This window comes from Ornithorhynchus anatinus, chromosome 5 (genome assembly GCF_004115215.2).
Source record: "Ornithorhynchus anatinus isolate Pmale09 chromosome 5, mOrnAna1.pri.v4, whole genome shotgun sequence".
In the NCBI taxonomy this organism is placed as follows: domain Eukaryota; kingdom Metazoa; phylum Chordata; class Mammalia; order Monotremata; family Ornithorhynchidae; genus Ornithorhynchus; species Ornithorhynchus anatinus.
The window spans coordinates 44,310,806-44,327,674 of record NC_041732.1 but is presented as its reverse complement, the minus strand read 5'-3'; the positions used below and the strand labels follow the sequence as shown (position 1 = coordinate 44,327,674).

The 16,869-nt window shown below is 40.7% G+C and overlaps 1 protein-coding gene across 5 annotated transcripts in view; it reads left to right on the top strand.

Moving 5' to 3' along the window:
* Positions 1–16,633, top strand: part of WRN (WRN RecQ like helicase) — a 111,707-nt gene extending 95,074 nt beyond the window's left edge. For 4 of the 5 annotated variants that reach the window (XM_029065704.2, XM_029065705.2, XM_029065699.2 and 1 more), the window contains 6 exons: positions 3,439–3,567; positions 6,071–6,233; positions 10,936–11,153; positions 11,556–11,687; positions 13,629–13,674; positions 16,442–16,633. In XM_029065704.2, coding sequence (XP_028921537.1) covers positions 3,439–3,567; positions 6,071–6,233; positions 10,936–11,153; positions 11,556–11,687; positions 13,629–13,674; positions 16,442–16,506 — 753 coding nt within the window. In that variant the 3' untranslated portion in view covers positions 16,507–16,633. Of the gene's footprint in view, positions 1–3,438; positions 3,568–6,070; positions 6,234–10,935; positions 11,154–11,555; positions 11,688–13,628; positions 14,097–16,441 lie in introns of those variants that run through there. The other variant, XM_029065703.2, reaches the window with a different exon arrangement.
* Positions 16,634–16,869: the final 236 nt, after the last annotated feature.

Sequence of the window (16,869 nt, the reverse complement as noted above, 5' to 3'; positions counted from 1 at the left end):
ATGTTATAGCAGAAATGACTTTAGTTGAGTGATACCTAAATTAAATTTCTTTCTAATTGAAACACGAAGTGGCCATTTATCAGTGGTTAGTCATGCAACCCATCACTGCATCAGTGGCAGTGCTTAATAGTGGAGGGATCAAATCAATCAGTCAGTGGTAATTGAATGCTTACTATGTGCAGAGCACTGTACTAAGTGCTTGGGAGAGTACAGTGCAATAGAGTTGCCCAAAAAGAGCTTGAAGTCTAGAGGTGGGGTGACAGACAGTGAATCAGTAATACTTACAGACATTAAAATAAATTGCAGATGGGGAAATGGTGGAAGGTTTGGATAATAATGTTGGTATTTGTTAAGCGCTTACTATGTGCAGAGCACTGTTCTAAGCGCTGAGGGAGATACAGGGTAATCAGGTTATCCCATGTGAGGCTCACAGTGAATCCCCATTTTATAGATGAGGGAACTGAGGCACAGAGAAGTTAAGTGACTTGCCCACAGTCACACAGCTGACAAGTGGCAGAGCTGGGAGTCGAACCCATGACCTCTGACTCCGAAGCCCAGGCTCTTTCCAGTGAGCCATGCTGATTCCCTATTATAATCAATAATAAAGGAATTAGTAGCCAAGAAATTACGCCGAAGATTTGCTATAAAGGGCCTTGAAAAAGTCATGAAATGTGCTGATGTAACAATTGCCATAGAAGTACAAATTTTCAACTCTGATGTTTCCAGTGACACTGAATGGATCTGAAAGCTGGACGGTGAAAAAACAGGATAGAACGAACATTGATTCTTTTAAATTGTGGTGTTGGGAAAAGCTTTTGTGAATACCATGTACTGCCCGAAAATCAAACAAATGGATTTTGGAGCAAATTAAACGAAAGTGGTCTTTGGAAGGTCAGATGACTCAACTTAGATTAGCATATTTTGGACACATAATCAGGAGGACTAATTCTCTGGAGAAGATACTAATATTAGGAAAAATCCAGGGAAGATGTGAAGAGGCATCTCTAGATGGTTAGAGACCATAGCACTGATAGCGGAAGAACCATTAGAAAGGTTGCGGATAATGGCAGAGGACAGGACGTTCTGGAAAAAGTATATCCGTGGAGTCACTATGAATCGGAAACAACTCAATGGCACTTAAAAATAAGAATAAGGAAAATATACATGAGTGCTGTTGGGATGAGAGTGCGGCTAATATCAAGTACTTAGAGGGTGGAGTGAATATTAAGTGCTTAAGGGGTTAGCTTCAATTCCACAGGTGATAAAGAAAGGAGGGCGAGTAGGGGCAATGAGGTCTTAGACAGGAAAGGACTCTTATTGGAGTTGTGGAAGGAGCTGGGCCTGGGAGTCAGAAGACTTGGGTTTTAATCCCCGTTCCACCTCTTTTCTGCTATGTGACCATGGGCAAGTCACACAACTTGGGTACCTCAGTTCCCTCATCTGCAAAATAGGGCTTCAATACCTTTTCTCCCTCCTACTTGGACTGTGAGCCCCATGTGGGACCTTATTATCTAGTTTCTACCCTAGCACTTAGTACAGTGCTTGGCACATAAGAAGTGCTTAACAAATGTCACTATTATTATGTGACTTTTAGGAGAAATTTGAAGATAGGGAGAGTTGTAATCTGTCAGATATGAAGAGAGTCCCAGGTCTGAGGAAGTGTGTGGGTGAGGGATCAGCAGCTAGAAAGACAAGATTGAGGTACAGTGAGTAGGTTGCTATTAGAGGAACAGAGCACGTGGGTTGGGTTTTGTAGACAATCAGTGAGGTAAGGAAGGAGATGCTTGGCCAAGCTCTGAAGATTCTCGAGGACTGGGGAATGTTTTAGAAAAGTGACTTGGTCAGCAGAGTAAGGACTGAAGTAGGAAGAGATGGGGCGATCAGTGAGGAGGCTGATGTCGTAGTCAAAATGAGATATGATAAGTGCTTGGATAAGCATGGTAGCAGTTTGGATGGAGAATAAAGAAATGTTGTGAAGGTAATAATAATAATGATGGCATTTGTTAAGCACTTACTATGTGCCAAGCACTGTTTTAAGCGCTGGGGGAGATACAGAGTAATCAGGTTGTCCCAGTTGGGGCTCAAAGTCTTAATCCCCATTTTACAGATGAGGTAACTGAGGCACAGAGGAGTTAAGTGACTTACCCAAAGTCACACAGCTGACAAGTGATGGTGCCAAAATTAGAACTCACGACCTCTGACTCCCTAGCCCTTGCTCATTCCACTGAACCACACTGAAATGACCAATTTGGTGACATACTGAATATGTGAGTTGAATGAGAGAAATGAGTCGGGGTTAGTGCCAAGGCTGATTCAATTCTCAGGGAAGATGTTGAAGTGGGGCAGAGGGCTAAAGACTCCCAGGGGAGTACTCCCTAGTGTTATGCATCAGGATACAGAAACTGAGTATTAATTACTGGGGTTAGGCGTCCTAGTCAAACAGTTTAGCGAATTGAAGCCGTCTTAGTGGATGGATAATTGAATAAATTTTAATGTTTATTAAGTTTGGAACTTTGGTTATTTACCAGTTTTGCACAGTTTGAGGTTCACCTAAACTTTTAACATAGCTCTTTCTAAGAGGAGAACATGAAGGACATTTGGGTTTTTTTCTTGAGAAATATTAATTAGTTAAATTTCTATAAGATTGGTTAGTCAGGGAGCGAACCTACCAACTCTGTTGTATTGTACTCTCCAAGTGTTTAGCGGTGCTTTGCATACAGGCAGTGCTCAATAATTGATTGATTGAGTGATTGTACCCGTTTTACAGCAGGGGGAACAGAGTTACACATTGCTCAATAAATACCATTGATGATGATGATGTTCAAAGCCAAACTAATGGTGGTTATGGAGCTAGAATGTAGTTTCTAGACTTATGGGACATAATCTACGGTGCTCTTATCACTTCAGCGGAGATGGGGTAGAAAATGAAAAGAGCAGATATCCTGGGGTGGAAGTACCTTGGGGTCAGTCAATCAATCAGTTGTATTTCTTGAGTGCTTACTTTGTGCAGAGTGCTGTACTAAGCGCTTGAGGGAGTACAATACAACAATATAACACACACATTTCCTGCCCACAACGAGCTTACCCTCAAGAGGATTGGTAGCAAGCATTGAGGAAAAACAGGTAATATGCCTGAAGAATAGTGTGTTCTGTCACCCATCTGCACAACTCTTTGCTGTTGCTGTTTCAACTACTCCTAAGAGGGAGTGACATTCACATTTGTCATTGTCATTCTTTTTTGTCAGTATTAAAAGTGTTTTGTTGTTATTTTTGCCAAAAACATAATTGTGCTTTGGCTTATGTGAAAAATGTTTTTCCACACCTCAAAATTGCATCATTTTTTTCATATGTAGCTCCAATTATAGGAGAAAATTGGGAAATATTTATGTCTACTTTCCAGAAATTTTATTTGGGCAAACCTTCTGCTTCACTTTGTAGACAGACTTATTTTCCAGCTCAAGACCGAAAGAAGAAACACAACTTTTACAGAAGAAAGAAGTATACAGCTCCCTTTCTCCATCAGAGGCCATCACTTACTCTTGGTTCCAAGACAAAAACATGTCTATGGTAAGTGTTTTTGTGTGTGAGCGGAAAGTTACCTATTACACTTGGTATAGATATTTTGGGTTGTGGTTTTTATTTAAGAATTAAGATTCTATTTTTCTATAGTGTCAAAAGCCCTACCAAAAGATTTGATTCTGTATTAACACAAAGAAGACTTTCGTTTTCACCAGTTATTTGAGTCATCGCTCACTCTCTGCATGTAGTTTGGCAGCAGTTTCTTTAGGTTTGATTGTCTTCTAAATTCTAGCCAAGAGGAAAAAACAAATGCATATTTTTCACTATAAAGTTATTATGAGGGCATTATACAAAGCAAGCAGAGGTTTGTTAATAACCCTTAGTGTCAAGATCAAATGTCTTGACGTAAATGGAAAATGTTTTAATTTTCTTTAAAAATGTCCTCTTCATCCCCTTGTCATTTTGGCATAAATCCCCAATTCATTTGAGTTTACCCGTTCACTAAAAAGGAATAATGTATTGTTCCTTTTTTCTCTTTTTTAGTAAGCGTAAATGTGAAGTTTGAAATTATTGGCCAGGTAATGGCTATGGGTTGAGATGCATCTAAGGAGGCTCAATTTGATCCTTATTCTGCCCCTGTTCCTTTCTCCCATTTAAGTTGACTTTGCAACAAACCAGTTCATCTGTGGGTCTTTTTGCGTTTCTCCACCTCTTTGACGACTAGCCGAAACTATTCTAACTTCTTGTCCCTTTAATGGTAGAATGCAGATTGACAAGAACCACCGGATGCACTTAGTAAAAAAATTTTGTAGTAACAGTAATAATAATAACTGTGGTGTTTGTTAATGCTGGCTAAATACAATTAGGTCACACACAATTTCTGTCCCACATGGAGCTCCCAGCTTCAGGGTAAGGGAGAACAGGTATTTGATCCCTATTTTAAAGATAAGGAAACTGAGGCATAGAAAAGTCAAATGACTTGCCTCAGGTCACACAGCAGGCCAGTTCTAGAGTTGGAATTAGAATCCAGGTCTCCTGGCTCCCAGACCTAGGTTCTATCCAAAAGGGCTCGGTGCTTCTCTAATTATTCCATCTCATAGTCATTTAAATTAAGTATATCTACATAGTTTTTTAAAATGGAAATCTTCAGGAGTGAGATTGTTGCACAGATTTTGAAGTTGAGCCCAGAATAGTCAGGAGTTGCATATCTCTCAACAGCAACTGTGAGTGGCTGATACTTTTGTTATACTTTATTGTTTGTATGGTTAGACATATTTCATAGCATGATGTACCAGTATGAAGATTAAGGTGGGCCACTAACCAAATGTAATGTAGCAGAATAGGGCGATTTGGAAATAGACTTTCACTTACAGATGTACTTTATGCATTAAATTATGGTTTAAGCAGAAAAATGCATTGGGGCTAAATTTGAGGAAAGCGGGTCGCTAGAGATACCCTTTGCTTATGTTTTTGTTAGGCGTTTGATTGGGTGATATGACGATGCAATTAGCTGCCCTTCCCTAGGGTCAGAGAATGTCTTGTCAGTTAAACACAAAATTTAAATGTCCCAGGATTAATTAACTGGGAGCAATTGTGCAATTAGTGTTATGTAACCTGATGCCCTGTATCAGATGTCCTTAATATTACTTACACATGGTGCACTGCCTAGGCGGTAAAGATGAAAAGCTAATGAATGTAACTTTAAACCAGTGTTTGCAGGAATAAGTGTTTTGTTAAATTTGAACCTGTGTGTGTCAATCTCTCGCTAAACAAAATACTGCAGGACAATTTTACAAGGTCAGTGTATCACCATATGTTAAAATGAGGTTCTCTTAACATAACTTTTTCTGAGTTCATAAATGTAACCAAGGAATTATTTTAGGTAGCATAGCCAAAATAGAGCTGTGCACATTATCACATCAAAAACCAGTTAAGTCTGTTAGCATAATTCACTTTAAGTGCACCAATGTAATAAAGCTGTTATTCCCTTAAAGGATGGAGCCAGTCAGATTTCTGTTAATGCCTCCTCCAGACCACTTACTAAAAGCATTTTGAGCTTCATGTTGGATAGCAGTAAGAATGTGCCGTTATGGAAATTTGTCCATTTACCCAACACATTAGGTACGGCAGACCTATTTCTCGTATAGGGTCTCAGATTACAGTTTATTACATCCTGAAAAGGTGGTGACAATCATTAGACCAGCACAAAGTGGCAACTCTCTCCAACCCTAATAGAAATTTTCAGAGTGAGAGAATGCAGAAACAGAGGGATAAATTCTTGTCCAAGACCAAGTTCCATTTTGCTAATTCCAGTGTCTGCTATGTAGAATATTTAACAAGAAAGACTTGCTGCTATTGTAGGCTTTGTTTGGACAGACAACTATAAATAGGAAATGAAAAAGAAAATGATATTCTAATTTGATTAGTTAATTTGGTGTTGCTGTTTTGCTAGAGCGTATTAGAGCCTCCAGAACCTGGTTATTTTATTTTTCTATAGCTTCTTATCCATTTTGAGACTCTCTGATTTCTGTTATTCTTATTGTCTCCCCAGAGAAGTATAGCGGAGAGCAGAACTCTGCCCCTCACAGTGGTTGGCACTCACTTATCCCAAGCGGTGAAAGTGGGCTACCCTGTTGACACAGAACGAGCAGGCTTGACTCCTGAGGTTCAGAAGATCATTACGGATGTTATCCGAAACCCTCCCATCAACTCAGGTGAGAAGCCCTAGTCTGTAGCCTTTTAATGACTCAAAGTCATTGAAAATTAAGTGAGATGAACAAGGAATCTGTTGACCATTTTCCCTTGTACATCAGGCTGCCATTAAAAATGGATCGACTTGGTAAATGGGGTGTTATTTGGGGGGAAAAAAGAGACCATCTTATTTAACTTTTAAATGTTGAGGGAATTGTGAAGGTGGTTAGTCACATTTTGAATGATCCCTCATGACCTCTCATTTTCCCCCTCCAAACAGTGCCCTGTCATCTTGTTCTGGTCCACACCTCCACTGCTGAAATGGACCAAGTTCTTCACTGTGTCCTTTTCTATTCCCTACCTCCTGGACCTTTCAACTAGCCCTTGATTTTAGATTCTTCTTTGGGGTCGTTCCTCACTTTTGGATCCCAGTACTCGTTATATCCTCCCTCGACTTAAGAGAAGCAGCGTGGCTCAGTGGAAAAAGCCCGGGCTTGGGAGTCAGGGGTCATATGTTCGAATCCCTGCTCTGCCACTTGTCAGCCGTGTGACTGTGGGCAAGTCACTTAACTTCTCTGTGCCTCAGTTACCCCATCTGTAAAATGGGGATTAACTGTGAGCCTCACGTGGGACAACCTGATTACCCTGTATCTACCCCAGTGCTTAGAAAAGTGCTCTGCACATAGTAAGTGCTTAACAAATACCAACATTATTTGAAAGAGCCCGGGCTTGGGAGTCAGAGGTCATGCGTTCGAATCCCGGCTCTGCCACTTGTCAGCTGTGTGACCGTGGGCAAGTCACTTAACTTCTCTGTGCCTCAGTTACCCCATCTGTAAAATGGGGATTAAGACTGTGAGCCTCACGAGGGACAACCTGATTACCCTGTATCTATCCCAGTGCTTAGAACAGTGCTCTGCACATAGTAAGCACTTAACAAATACCAACATTATTATTATTATTATTATTATTATTATTATTATTATTATTGACTACTGCATCAGGGCTCCTAGCTGACCTCCCCTCCTCTTGTCTCTCCCCACTTCAGTCCATATTTCACTCTGCTGCCTGGATCATTTTTATAAATATGATTGATAAAACACTGTTCAGGCATGTCTCCCCACTCCTCAAGAAACTCCAGTGGTTGCCCATCTACCTCCACATAGAACAGAAACTCCATGCCATTGGGTTTAGGGTACTCAATCACCTTGCTTCCTCCTGCCTTTCCTCACTGATGTCCTACTACAACCCAGCCAGCACACTTCTCACCGTTACACCGAACTACTCACTGAATCTCGATCTCATCTATCTCACTGCCAATCCTTTGCTCACATCTCCCCTCTAGCCTGGCATTCCCTCCCTGGTCCTACCACCCGTCAGACCACCACTCTCCCCATCTTCAAAATCCTATTAAAATCATATGTCCTCCAAAGAGGTCTTACTTGACTAAGCCCTCATTTCCCTTACTCCCTCTCCCTTCTGAGTCACCTATGCACTTGGATCTGTACCCTTTAACCACTAGATATTCATCCCACCCTTGGTCCCAAAACTCTTAGGTACCTATCCATAATTTATTTTAATAAATCTCTCCCCCTTAGACTGAGCTCCTTGTGGTCATGTAACATGTCTACCAAACTGTTGTATTTGCTCTTCCAAGTGCTTAGTAGAGTGCTATGCACACAGTAAGCACTCAAAAAATACCACTAATTGATGGAATGATTGATGTCGTCCCCTCTAGACTGAGCTCCTTGTGGGCAGGAGACATGTTGACTCTTTTGTATTGAACTCTCCAAATCACTTAGTACTGTGCTCTATACAGAGTAAGTACTCAATAAATAACATTGATTTATTGAGCACTTACTCAGGGCACTGTTACTTGGTACAGAATTGTTAGACACGATCCTGGTCTTCAGTTTGGCAGCATCTGCGAGTTGTTGCATCCTGAGTTGTTATATTACACTCTCCCAAACACTTACTAAGTGCTCCCTAAGTAGCAATGATGGATGGATTAATCCCAATACTGGTAATGCATCTTTCATAGTTTGATCTGTGTTTCCCTAGGCAAGTTTTTCTAGGCCTCTGTTATCTTATGGTTATATGGAATTTAGCTAATTAGCCAAGGTCACTTAGTAATTTACAACTAGGAAGCATGTTTCCTTTCGTGGGGGCTGGTGAGGCAGTTTGAGGTAGTTTTCTTCAGTTGTATTTGCTTTGTACATATTTTTCTGTATGTGAAAAGAGAATATGCGCAATCATTGTACAGTGACCAGTATATGAGTAAGATGAATTAATGGGTTAATTAATGGTATTCATGGATGATGATGGTGATGATGATGAAGATGATGTATGTATTACTACTACTAATAATAATTATGGTATTTGTTAAGCCCTTACTATGTTCCAGGCACTGTACTGAGTGCTGGGATGGATACAAGCAAATTGGGTTGGACACAGTCCCTGACCCACTTGGGGCTCACAGGAAACTGAGGCACAGAGAATTGAAGTGACTTCCCCAAGGCACACATCAGACAAATGGTGGAGCCTGGATTGGGACCCATGATCTTCTGACTCCCAGTCCTGTGCTTTATCCACTATTTGCTGTCAAGCACTTTTCAAAGCACTGGGCAGATCAGTCAATCAGTGGTATTTATTGAGCTCTTACTGTGTGCAGAGAACTATGTTAAGCATGTGGGAATGTAAAATATGAGAGAGTTGAGTGACACATCCCCTGTCCATAAGGCGCTTACAGTTTAGAGGGGGAAGCGAACATACAAACACATTACAGATTCATACCTAAGTGCTGGTGGGGAGAGGGTGTGGTGAAAGTGCTATCTTTGTATGTGACTGAAAAGGAACAATGTGCAACCAGCAAGCCCTTCCAGCCTGTAACTGAGTAAAAGTGATCTTTGTTTTGTGACTGCACACTCAGCTTCTACAGAGTCTGACTGAGGCTTTTGCCCCAAAAGAACCCCCCGTTCATGCCTGCTGCCTGCTAGATCATATGCTGCTGTTGTTTCCCAGTGGTCTACAGCACTGAGTTTCTCTGCCTTTCTCGTGTGGTAACCATAGCCTCAGGTCACTGTAGAACAGTTACTTGGGTATTCTCTTGTTGAACCTCATCTCATGTCCAGTGGAGTTAAATTGCATCAGGCATTACTTTAATATTTTTAGGATGATTACAGTCCCGCATTGCATTGTTGGCTGTAGTTTTATATTAAGAACTATGGAGATACTTGTTAATCTCTGCAAGAAGCCAGATGTGATTCTACCACCGCTTCCATCCATCTTCTGACATGCCTGGCACATATTGTCCTTTTCTCCTTGATTTCATACATATACCCTCAGGTTGTCTAAGGATTTGATGACCTTGTTTTAGTTCTCTACCTTTTGTATCTTTTTGGCCTCTCTTACCGTGCTGAGGGAGAGTACTACACAGGTAACAGATAACAGAATTTGATAACAGTTTTCAGCCCTATTTTTTCCTATGAGAAGTTTTGGCTGAAGAGTCATGGTAGGGTGAAGGTTTCTTCAGGCCTACCAGTTCACAGTGCACTGCTGACTCTTTAATGCAGTTAGTATAGTGCTTAGTATGGTGCCTGGCACAAAGTAAGTGCCGAACCAATACCCTTAAAACAAATTATTCCAAATTCCAAATTATTGTCATGTTTTTTGTCAACACTTCCAGAATACAGTCATCAGAAGTACTCTACTCCAGTTTTATTGGTTTAGGCACTTTTATCCTTGTAGCCTGTTGATTTAAAGGAGTTTTTCAGATGTCTGGAAGTATATCTCAATACCAGCTACTATATTCTTTGTTTCAGAGTTGCAATAAAATGGATTGAATAAAACTGCTCCTTTTTCCACAATCCTGTTATAACTTCATTGCTGATGTGAATGGGTCATTTCTCCTGGGTCCAGCCATTGCATAGTGAATTGGACTTAGAATCTTGGTGAATGTCTCAGGGTCAAGTATTTTTAAAAGCCGCTGTATGCTGGGTGTACATGTGATGCCAAATATTTTATGCAGTCGACTTGAGGTTTTGATGTGGTTCTCTGCCCTGTGCATGATGTTCAGCAAAGATCTTATTCATTGTATCATGTTGTGTTCTAAAACCTATTGTTGCTAGTGAAAACTTTTAATAATAACATTGATAATGATTATTATTATTATAGTGAGCTGTTTAAGCACACTATGTGCCAAGCACTGTATTAAGCACTGAGGTAGATACAAAATATTTAGGGTGGACACAGTCCCTGTCCAATATGAGACTTGAAGTTCTGGAGGGAAATGCTCCCATAGCAGCCTGTTTGGTTATGTGCTATAATTTTACTCAGTTCTAGTGTGCTATTTAGAATAGTTTCCTTAATTTTTTTTTAGAAAATCATATTAAAGTTATGAATAAAAATAGAAAAATGAACTTTAGCTTGTCCTGGCAGTTAAAAGGACAAAAGTGCTTCTCCTTGAGGAAAGTGGAGGAACTAGTGTTACAATGTAATTGCCTTTTATTTAGAATTCAAATCAATTAATATCATTTATTGAACACTAACTGTGTGATAAGAGCACTGTACTAAGCATGAGGGAGAGTACGGTACAACAGAATTGGTAGACATGTTCCCTCACAACAAACTTACAGTCTAGAGGGGGATACACCTGTTAATATAAATAATAATTCAGATATTTGAAATGAACAGTTCAAAGTGTTTTTTTTTTAATTTTTGTCTTCTAAGATTTCACTCGACTGCTAACCATCAGGACACTGGTTCCAGAAAAGATTGAATTGTACCTCATCAGGATGACAATTGAGCTCTTGAAGAAGGCTGATGACAGAAGGTTGCAGGGCCCACAGCAATGTGATTACACCAAACAGAGCGCATTGTGCAAATCTAAGGAGAAGCAGTCAGCAACGGCCTATAAAAAGGAAGATGTATCATGGATGGAAACCAAGGTTCGTTGACACTCAATTGTGTAAGATGAATTCTAATAAACTAAGATTTTTGCTTGATATTGTATTGAACTAATAGGTTGTTGTTTAGCTCCATCAAAATCATTTATTTCACACTTTTCTGGGTGTTACACTGACTAATCATTGTCACACTGGGTCAGACCATTGGTCAATTTGGGGCAGAAATATGCTTCTGAAAGCAGCAGCAAAAGATGCTTACAAGAACTATGTGATGATTGCCTTCTTATCATCCTTCACGTGCCCTCAAAAACTCATAATTGTTGATTGTGTCATAATTGTTCATTTTTTATCTCATAAAACACAACTTGAATTCAACTCTTTTTAGACGGTCTTTTCATCATAAAATAAGCTTAGTACCCTGTTGCTTTCTCATGAACTGTGCAGGTTAATTGTAACCAGCCTTCAGGTTCCCAGCGACAAGGTGAGAACTCCCAGGATGCCCTCAGTCTCGCCTCCTGGAATGAATCGCTTCAAGACTCTGAGGAAGAAGAGTTGTTTTCAGACAATCAATTAAAGGTAAAGGTGGCTTCATTAAACAGTGATCCAGCAAGCACTGGCAACGAAGATGTAGGTTGAGTTGGGAATGTGTGTGCACTTCTGGCAGAACATTTCAATCCCTTCTAGTCCCAAAGTTGACTTCTTCATGGCAACCGTTCCCTTCTAGTCCCAAAGTTGACTTCTTCATGGCAACCGTATATCACCTCATTTCTCTCTCTGCCCAAGTAAAAACTATGTATTTGTTCAACTGAATGATTATTGCAAAATTCAAAAACATATCAGGCACACCTAGTTACTACAAACTTCAGGCAGATATATACTGTTGGAGATGCCTCTCAGATAATAAGAACATGATTCATGTAAAAATGGTATAGGACTCTTGCAATGTACTATGCATTCTTTTCATTACTACAAAGATCAATCAATCGATTGGTCAATCAGTCATATTTATTGAGCACTTACTGTATGCAGAGCACTGTACTGAATGTGTGGGAAAGTACAGTATAACAATATAGCAGACACATTCCCTGACCTCAGTGAGTTTATAGCCTAGAGGGGGAGACATATATTAATATAAATAAACTATGGATATGCATGTAAGTGCTGTGCATATCCAGAGCTGTCCAGCTCTGCCACTTGTCAGCTGTGTGACTGTGGGCAAGTCACTTAACTTCTCTGTGCCTCAGTTCCCTCATCTGTAAAATGGGGATTAAGACTGTGAGCCCCACGTGGGACAACCTGATTCCCCTGTGTTTACCCCAGCGCTTAGAACAGTGCTCTGCACATAGTAAGCGCTTAATAAATACCAACATTATTGCTGTGGGGCTGGGAAGGGGGATAAATAAAGGGAGCAAGTCAGGGTGATCCAGAAGAGAGTGGAAGAAAAGGAAAAGAGGACTTAGGAAAGGCCTCTTGGAGGAGATGTGCCTTTAATAAGAATTTGAAGTGGTGGAGAGTAATTGTTGGATATGAGGAGTCAGGGCATTCCAGGCCAGAGGCAGGACATGGATGAGAGGACAGCAGCGAGATAGATGAGATCAAGGTACAGTGAGTAGATTGGCATTAGAGGAGTGAAGTGTGTGGGCTGGGTTGTAGTAGGAGAGTAGCGAGTTGATATAGGAGGGGGCAAGGTGATTGAGTGCTTGAAAGATCTGTTTTCAATTGTCCATATGGAGGAAGTAAATGTGTGAGCAGAGCTTGCTCCAAGATCCAGTCATTGATTGATTGGGCCAGGCCAGGTGAGAAGAGGTGGGGAGAGACTTACCTATAAGTGAAGGGTTCCCTAGAAGACTGTGAGTTCTGTGTGATCCTTGGCAACAAATACCACAAGTGTTATTTTTACTGTAGCACTTGACCATAGCGATCGGCCTTTTGCTGAATCCCTAAGTTAATAATAACAATAATAATAATTGTGGTATTCGTTATGGATTGTTATGCAATGGGATAGAGATGAGATAATCAGAAGGGACACAGCTTCATAGTCTAAGGGTTGGGGAGAACAGGTATTTTACCCCCATTTTGGAGATGTGGAAAAGAATGCACAGAGGAATCAAGTGATTTGCCCGAGATCGCACAGCAGGCAGATGAAGGAGCCAGGGTTGGAATCCAGGTCCCCTGATGCTCTAAGCCGTGCCCTTTCTACTCATCCATGCATCCTCTCATTAGGTTGTATGGGGTGACTGGAGACTGGGTGTGCCCATGTGCCTATGTGGCGTTTTTACCAGTTCTTCCCTCACATACTGGTGCCATTCTGATGATGTGTTTAAATGAGCCTATAGGATTGCTGTGATTGGAGCGGGAGGGGTGTCTAATTTTATTGCTTGCCGATGGAATGCTAATTCTAAGTTTAGCCTGATTTGTTTTAGGCCATAGTCCCAAGGACTTGTGTTACTTTGCATAGCTGATCTAATGATGTACTCTGAGGATAAATAAACATGATTACTCCCCTTAACTCCACAGGTTTCAAGGAGAAGGAAATTACCAGAATGGTTTACACCTACAAAGGGTAATGTCTCTTCCAGCAGTACCAGTAAGAGACCCAAAACACATGGGGGTCTCTTTGGTTGAGTTGGCCATTGTCAAAAGAGTTACAACTTGTGTTTGTTTTCAAAGGAGACTGATAAAACATCTCTGAAATAACTGGAGAGTACTGTATATTAGAAACTTTGGAAGCCAAAGATAAAATGTATCTGTTTCATTTATTTGCGGGGGGGGGGGGTTCCCCTGTTTGTTTATGTAAAATAGTGTAATATCTAATAAGGAATGTATGGAACTATTTTACACTACTTTTGAATTTATGTAAAATTATACTGGGTGTTTCACAATGGAGAAAAAAATAATTTAACAGTGGCTCCAATCTTCAGAATGACATTAGGCACTTTGTGATATTATTTTACTGAAGCAATAAATCCAACACTTGGTATTGGGTTTTGGTGCTTTATTGTATAAAAATCTTTTCCCAATTTATTCTTCCTTTATAGGGTGTCAGATCTTGATTTATCTGAATATTTATCATTGAATTGTTTTGGCCTGGCACCAGTGAAGATAAAGTAATCAAATATAATAATAATAATGGCACTTAAGTGCTTACTGTGTCCCAAGAACTGGACTAAGCTCTGGGGTAGATACAAGGTAATTAGGTTGAACATAGTCCCTATCCTACATGGGCTCACAATCTTAATCTTCTTAGAGAAGCAGCATGGAAAGAGCTTGGGCTTGGGAGTCAGAGGTTGTGGGTTCTAATCCAGCTCCGCCACTTGTCAGCTGTGTGACTTAAGGCAAGTCACTTCACTTCTCTGGACCTCAGTTCCCTCATCTGGAAAACGGGGAAGAAGACTGTGAGCCTCCCATGTGGGACAACCTGATGACCTTGTATCTCCCCCAGCGCTTAGAACAGTACTTGTCACACAGTAAGTGCTTAAAAAACACCATAATTATTATTACTATTATTATTAATTATAATAATAATTATTACTATTATCAAACCCTATTTAACAGAGAAGTAAAACTATTTGCCCAAGGTCACACAGCAGACAAGTGGCGAAGCCAGGATATGTTTTTTGTATTTTATATTTATATATTTTAGAACATGGAACTCAACAATCTAAGCAGTCGGCCCTTGATAGGTATATAAAGAGTAAAATTTTCAAAACGCTTAGTCCAGTGCTGTGCACAGAGCACAGAGTAGGTGCTCGATAAATGGCATTAATTGAAAAGATAACATATAGCCAGCAGAAACACTGCTATGATCAAGGGTGACAGAAGAGGTGACCATCAGAGGATCACTTAGAGTGAAGGGGAGGCTAGTGGAGGGTGACCCAGAGGAAGATGGATGGGCAGGGCCGGCGAGTCTCACATCTGAAAATGCCCTCCAGGGGCCCTACTGCTACCTCCAACGTAGTTACGGGGACCCAAAGCAGAGCTTTTACAGGTCCCACCAGGCCGATCCTCCTACGGGAGAAAGGTCCTGGCTGCAGCAGTCTGGAGGAAGATAATTCATCTGTGGAATTTAGTCCCCTGTCAGGTTCTTCTACTTTCCCAAGCTCCTAGTACAGTGTTTTTCATACAGTAAGTGCTCAGTAAGTACGATTGATTAATAATCGATGCTTCTGTGGGAGATGGAACTATGATGGAGAGCAGGCAGTTAAGAAGGAGGAGACGGCCATTCCTCAAGGCTATTTTTCCAAATGCTTTGCCCTTCAGGGAAAGGGTGTCTTGGCCATGTCTTTAGAGTCCCAGTTCTCTTAAGCAGTCACTGTTTGGGTCCATTTGTGGGCCAATGAAATGCTCAGAGATAGGGACTCAGATTCAACAATTACACAGACACACATGCAGACACACACTTTTTTTTGTAATGGTATTTGTTAAGCGCTTACCATGTACCAGATACAGTTCTAAGCACTAGGGTAGATACAAAGTAATCAGATTGGACACAGTCCCCATCCCACATGGGGCTCACAGTCTTAATCCCCAGGTAACTGAAGCACAGAGGAGTTAAATGATTTGCCCAAGGTCACACAGCAGACAGTTGGTGGATCTGGGACTAGAACCCAGACCCTTCTGACTCTCAGGCTTGTACTCTATTCCTACTATGTCCAAAACAGTGTACAAAGCCTCGGGAGAATATCATAGACATAATACATATAGATGAGCTGTCCTAAGAGGATACCCTAAACTGTACTGGCTCTAGAAAACTATGTAGTGCTGTACATGAGTTGAGAAATTTCCTGCTTTCCTTCCCTTCTTATTTTAGATTAAGTCTGGTTTTTTGAGGACTCCTAATCAAATTTCTTTCAGTAGGACTAAGCTCTCAAATTGCCACCTTATTTGTAATACTAAACATCTCTTTCACAAAGTGAAAAGAGGAATATGCTTGCAATGGCCAACTAATTGTTGCATTTTTGATAAAGACCTCAGCCTGTTTGGAAAATTCCTTACGGCAGTTTTGTTACTGACTTCATCTGCATTTTTGAATGTGTATGATTTTTCTCTTAAATGATTTTGCTATTTTTTTGTAAAAATGTCACAGAGTTCTGAGTTTCTTTTATCGATGCCAAAAAGAAAAATTCTGAGAATGGGGTTGCAAGGATACATGCTGAGCATCTGTCCTTTCATAATAAAACTGGTGCTGCTCTTTTGTTTCCTGTTCTTTGGGTTTAAGAAGGACTGCTGTGCTGCTCCAACATGGGTGAGTGGAAAAAAAGACTGCTACTAGAAGAGCAACTACAGCTCACACTGATTCTTGGAATAATCTTTTTTGTTAATGCTCACAGGAACTGCTGACCTGCCTGTGAGCATCACACCAGGTCTTCTCCAGAGGCAGGACAACTGTTCCTAGGAAGGAGTAGTGGGGGAGAAGATACTGCCTGCCCTGAACCAAATGCAGAGGAGCGGTGTGGTCTAGTGGAAAGAGCTGGGGCCTGGGAGTCAGGGACTTGATTCCTAATCCCAGTTTTGCCATTTGCCTTCTGTGTGTATATTTTTTTTAATTTGTTTTCATTTTGATATGTTTCATGGCATTTAAGTGCTTACTATGTGCCAGGCACTCTACTAAGTGCTGGGATGGGTACAAGCCAATTAGGCACAGAGAAGTTGTGACTAGTTCAAGGTCACATAGGAGGCAAGTGACAGATCCAGGATTAGAACACAAGTCATTCTGACTCCTAGGTCTGTGCTCTATCCACTAAACTACGTTGTTTCT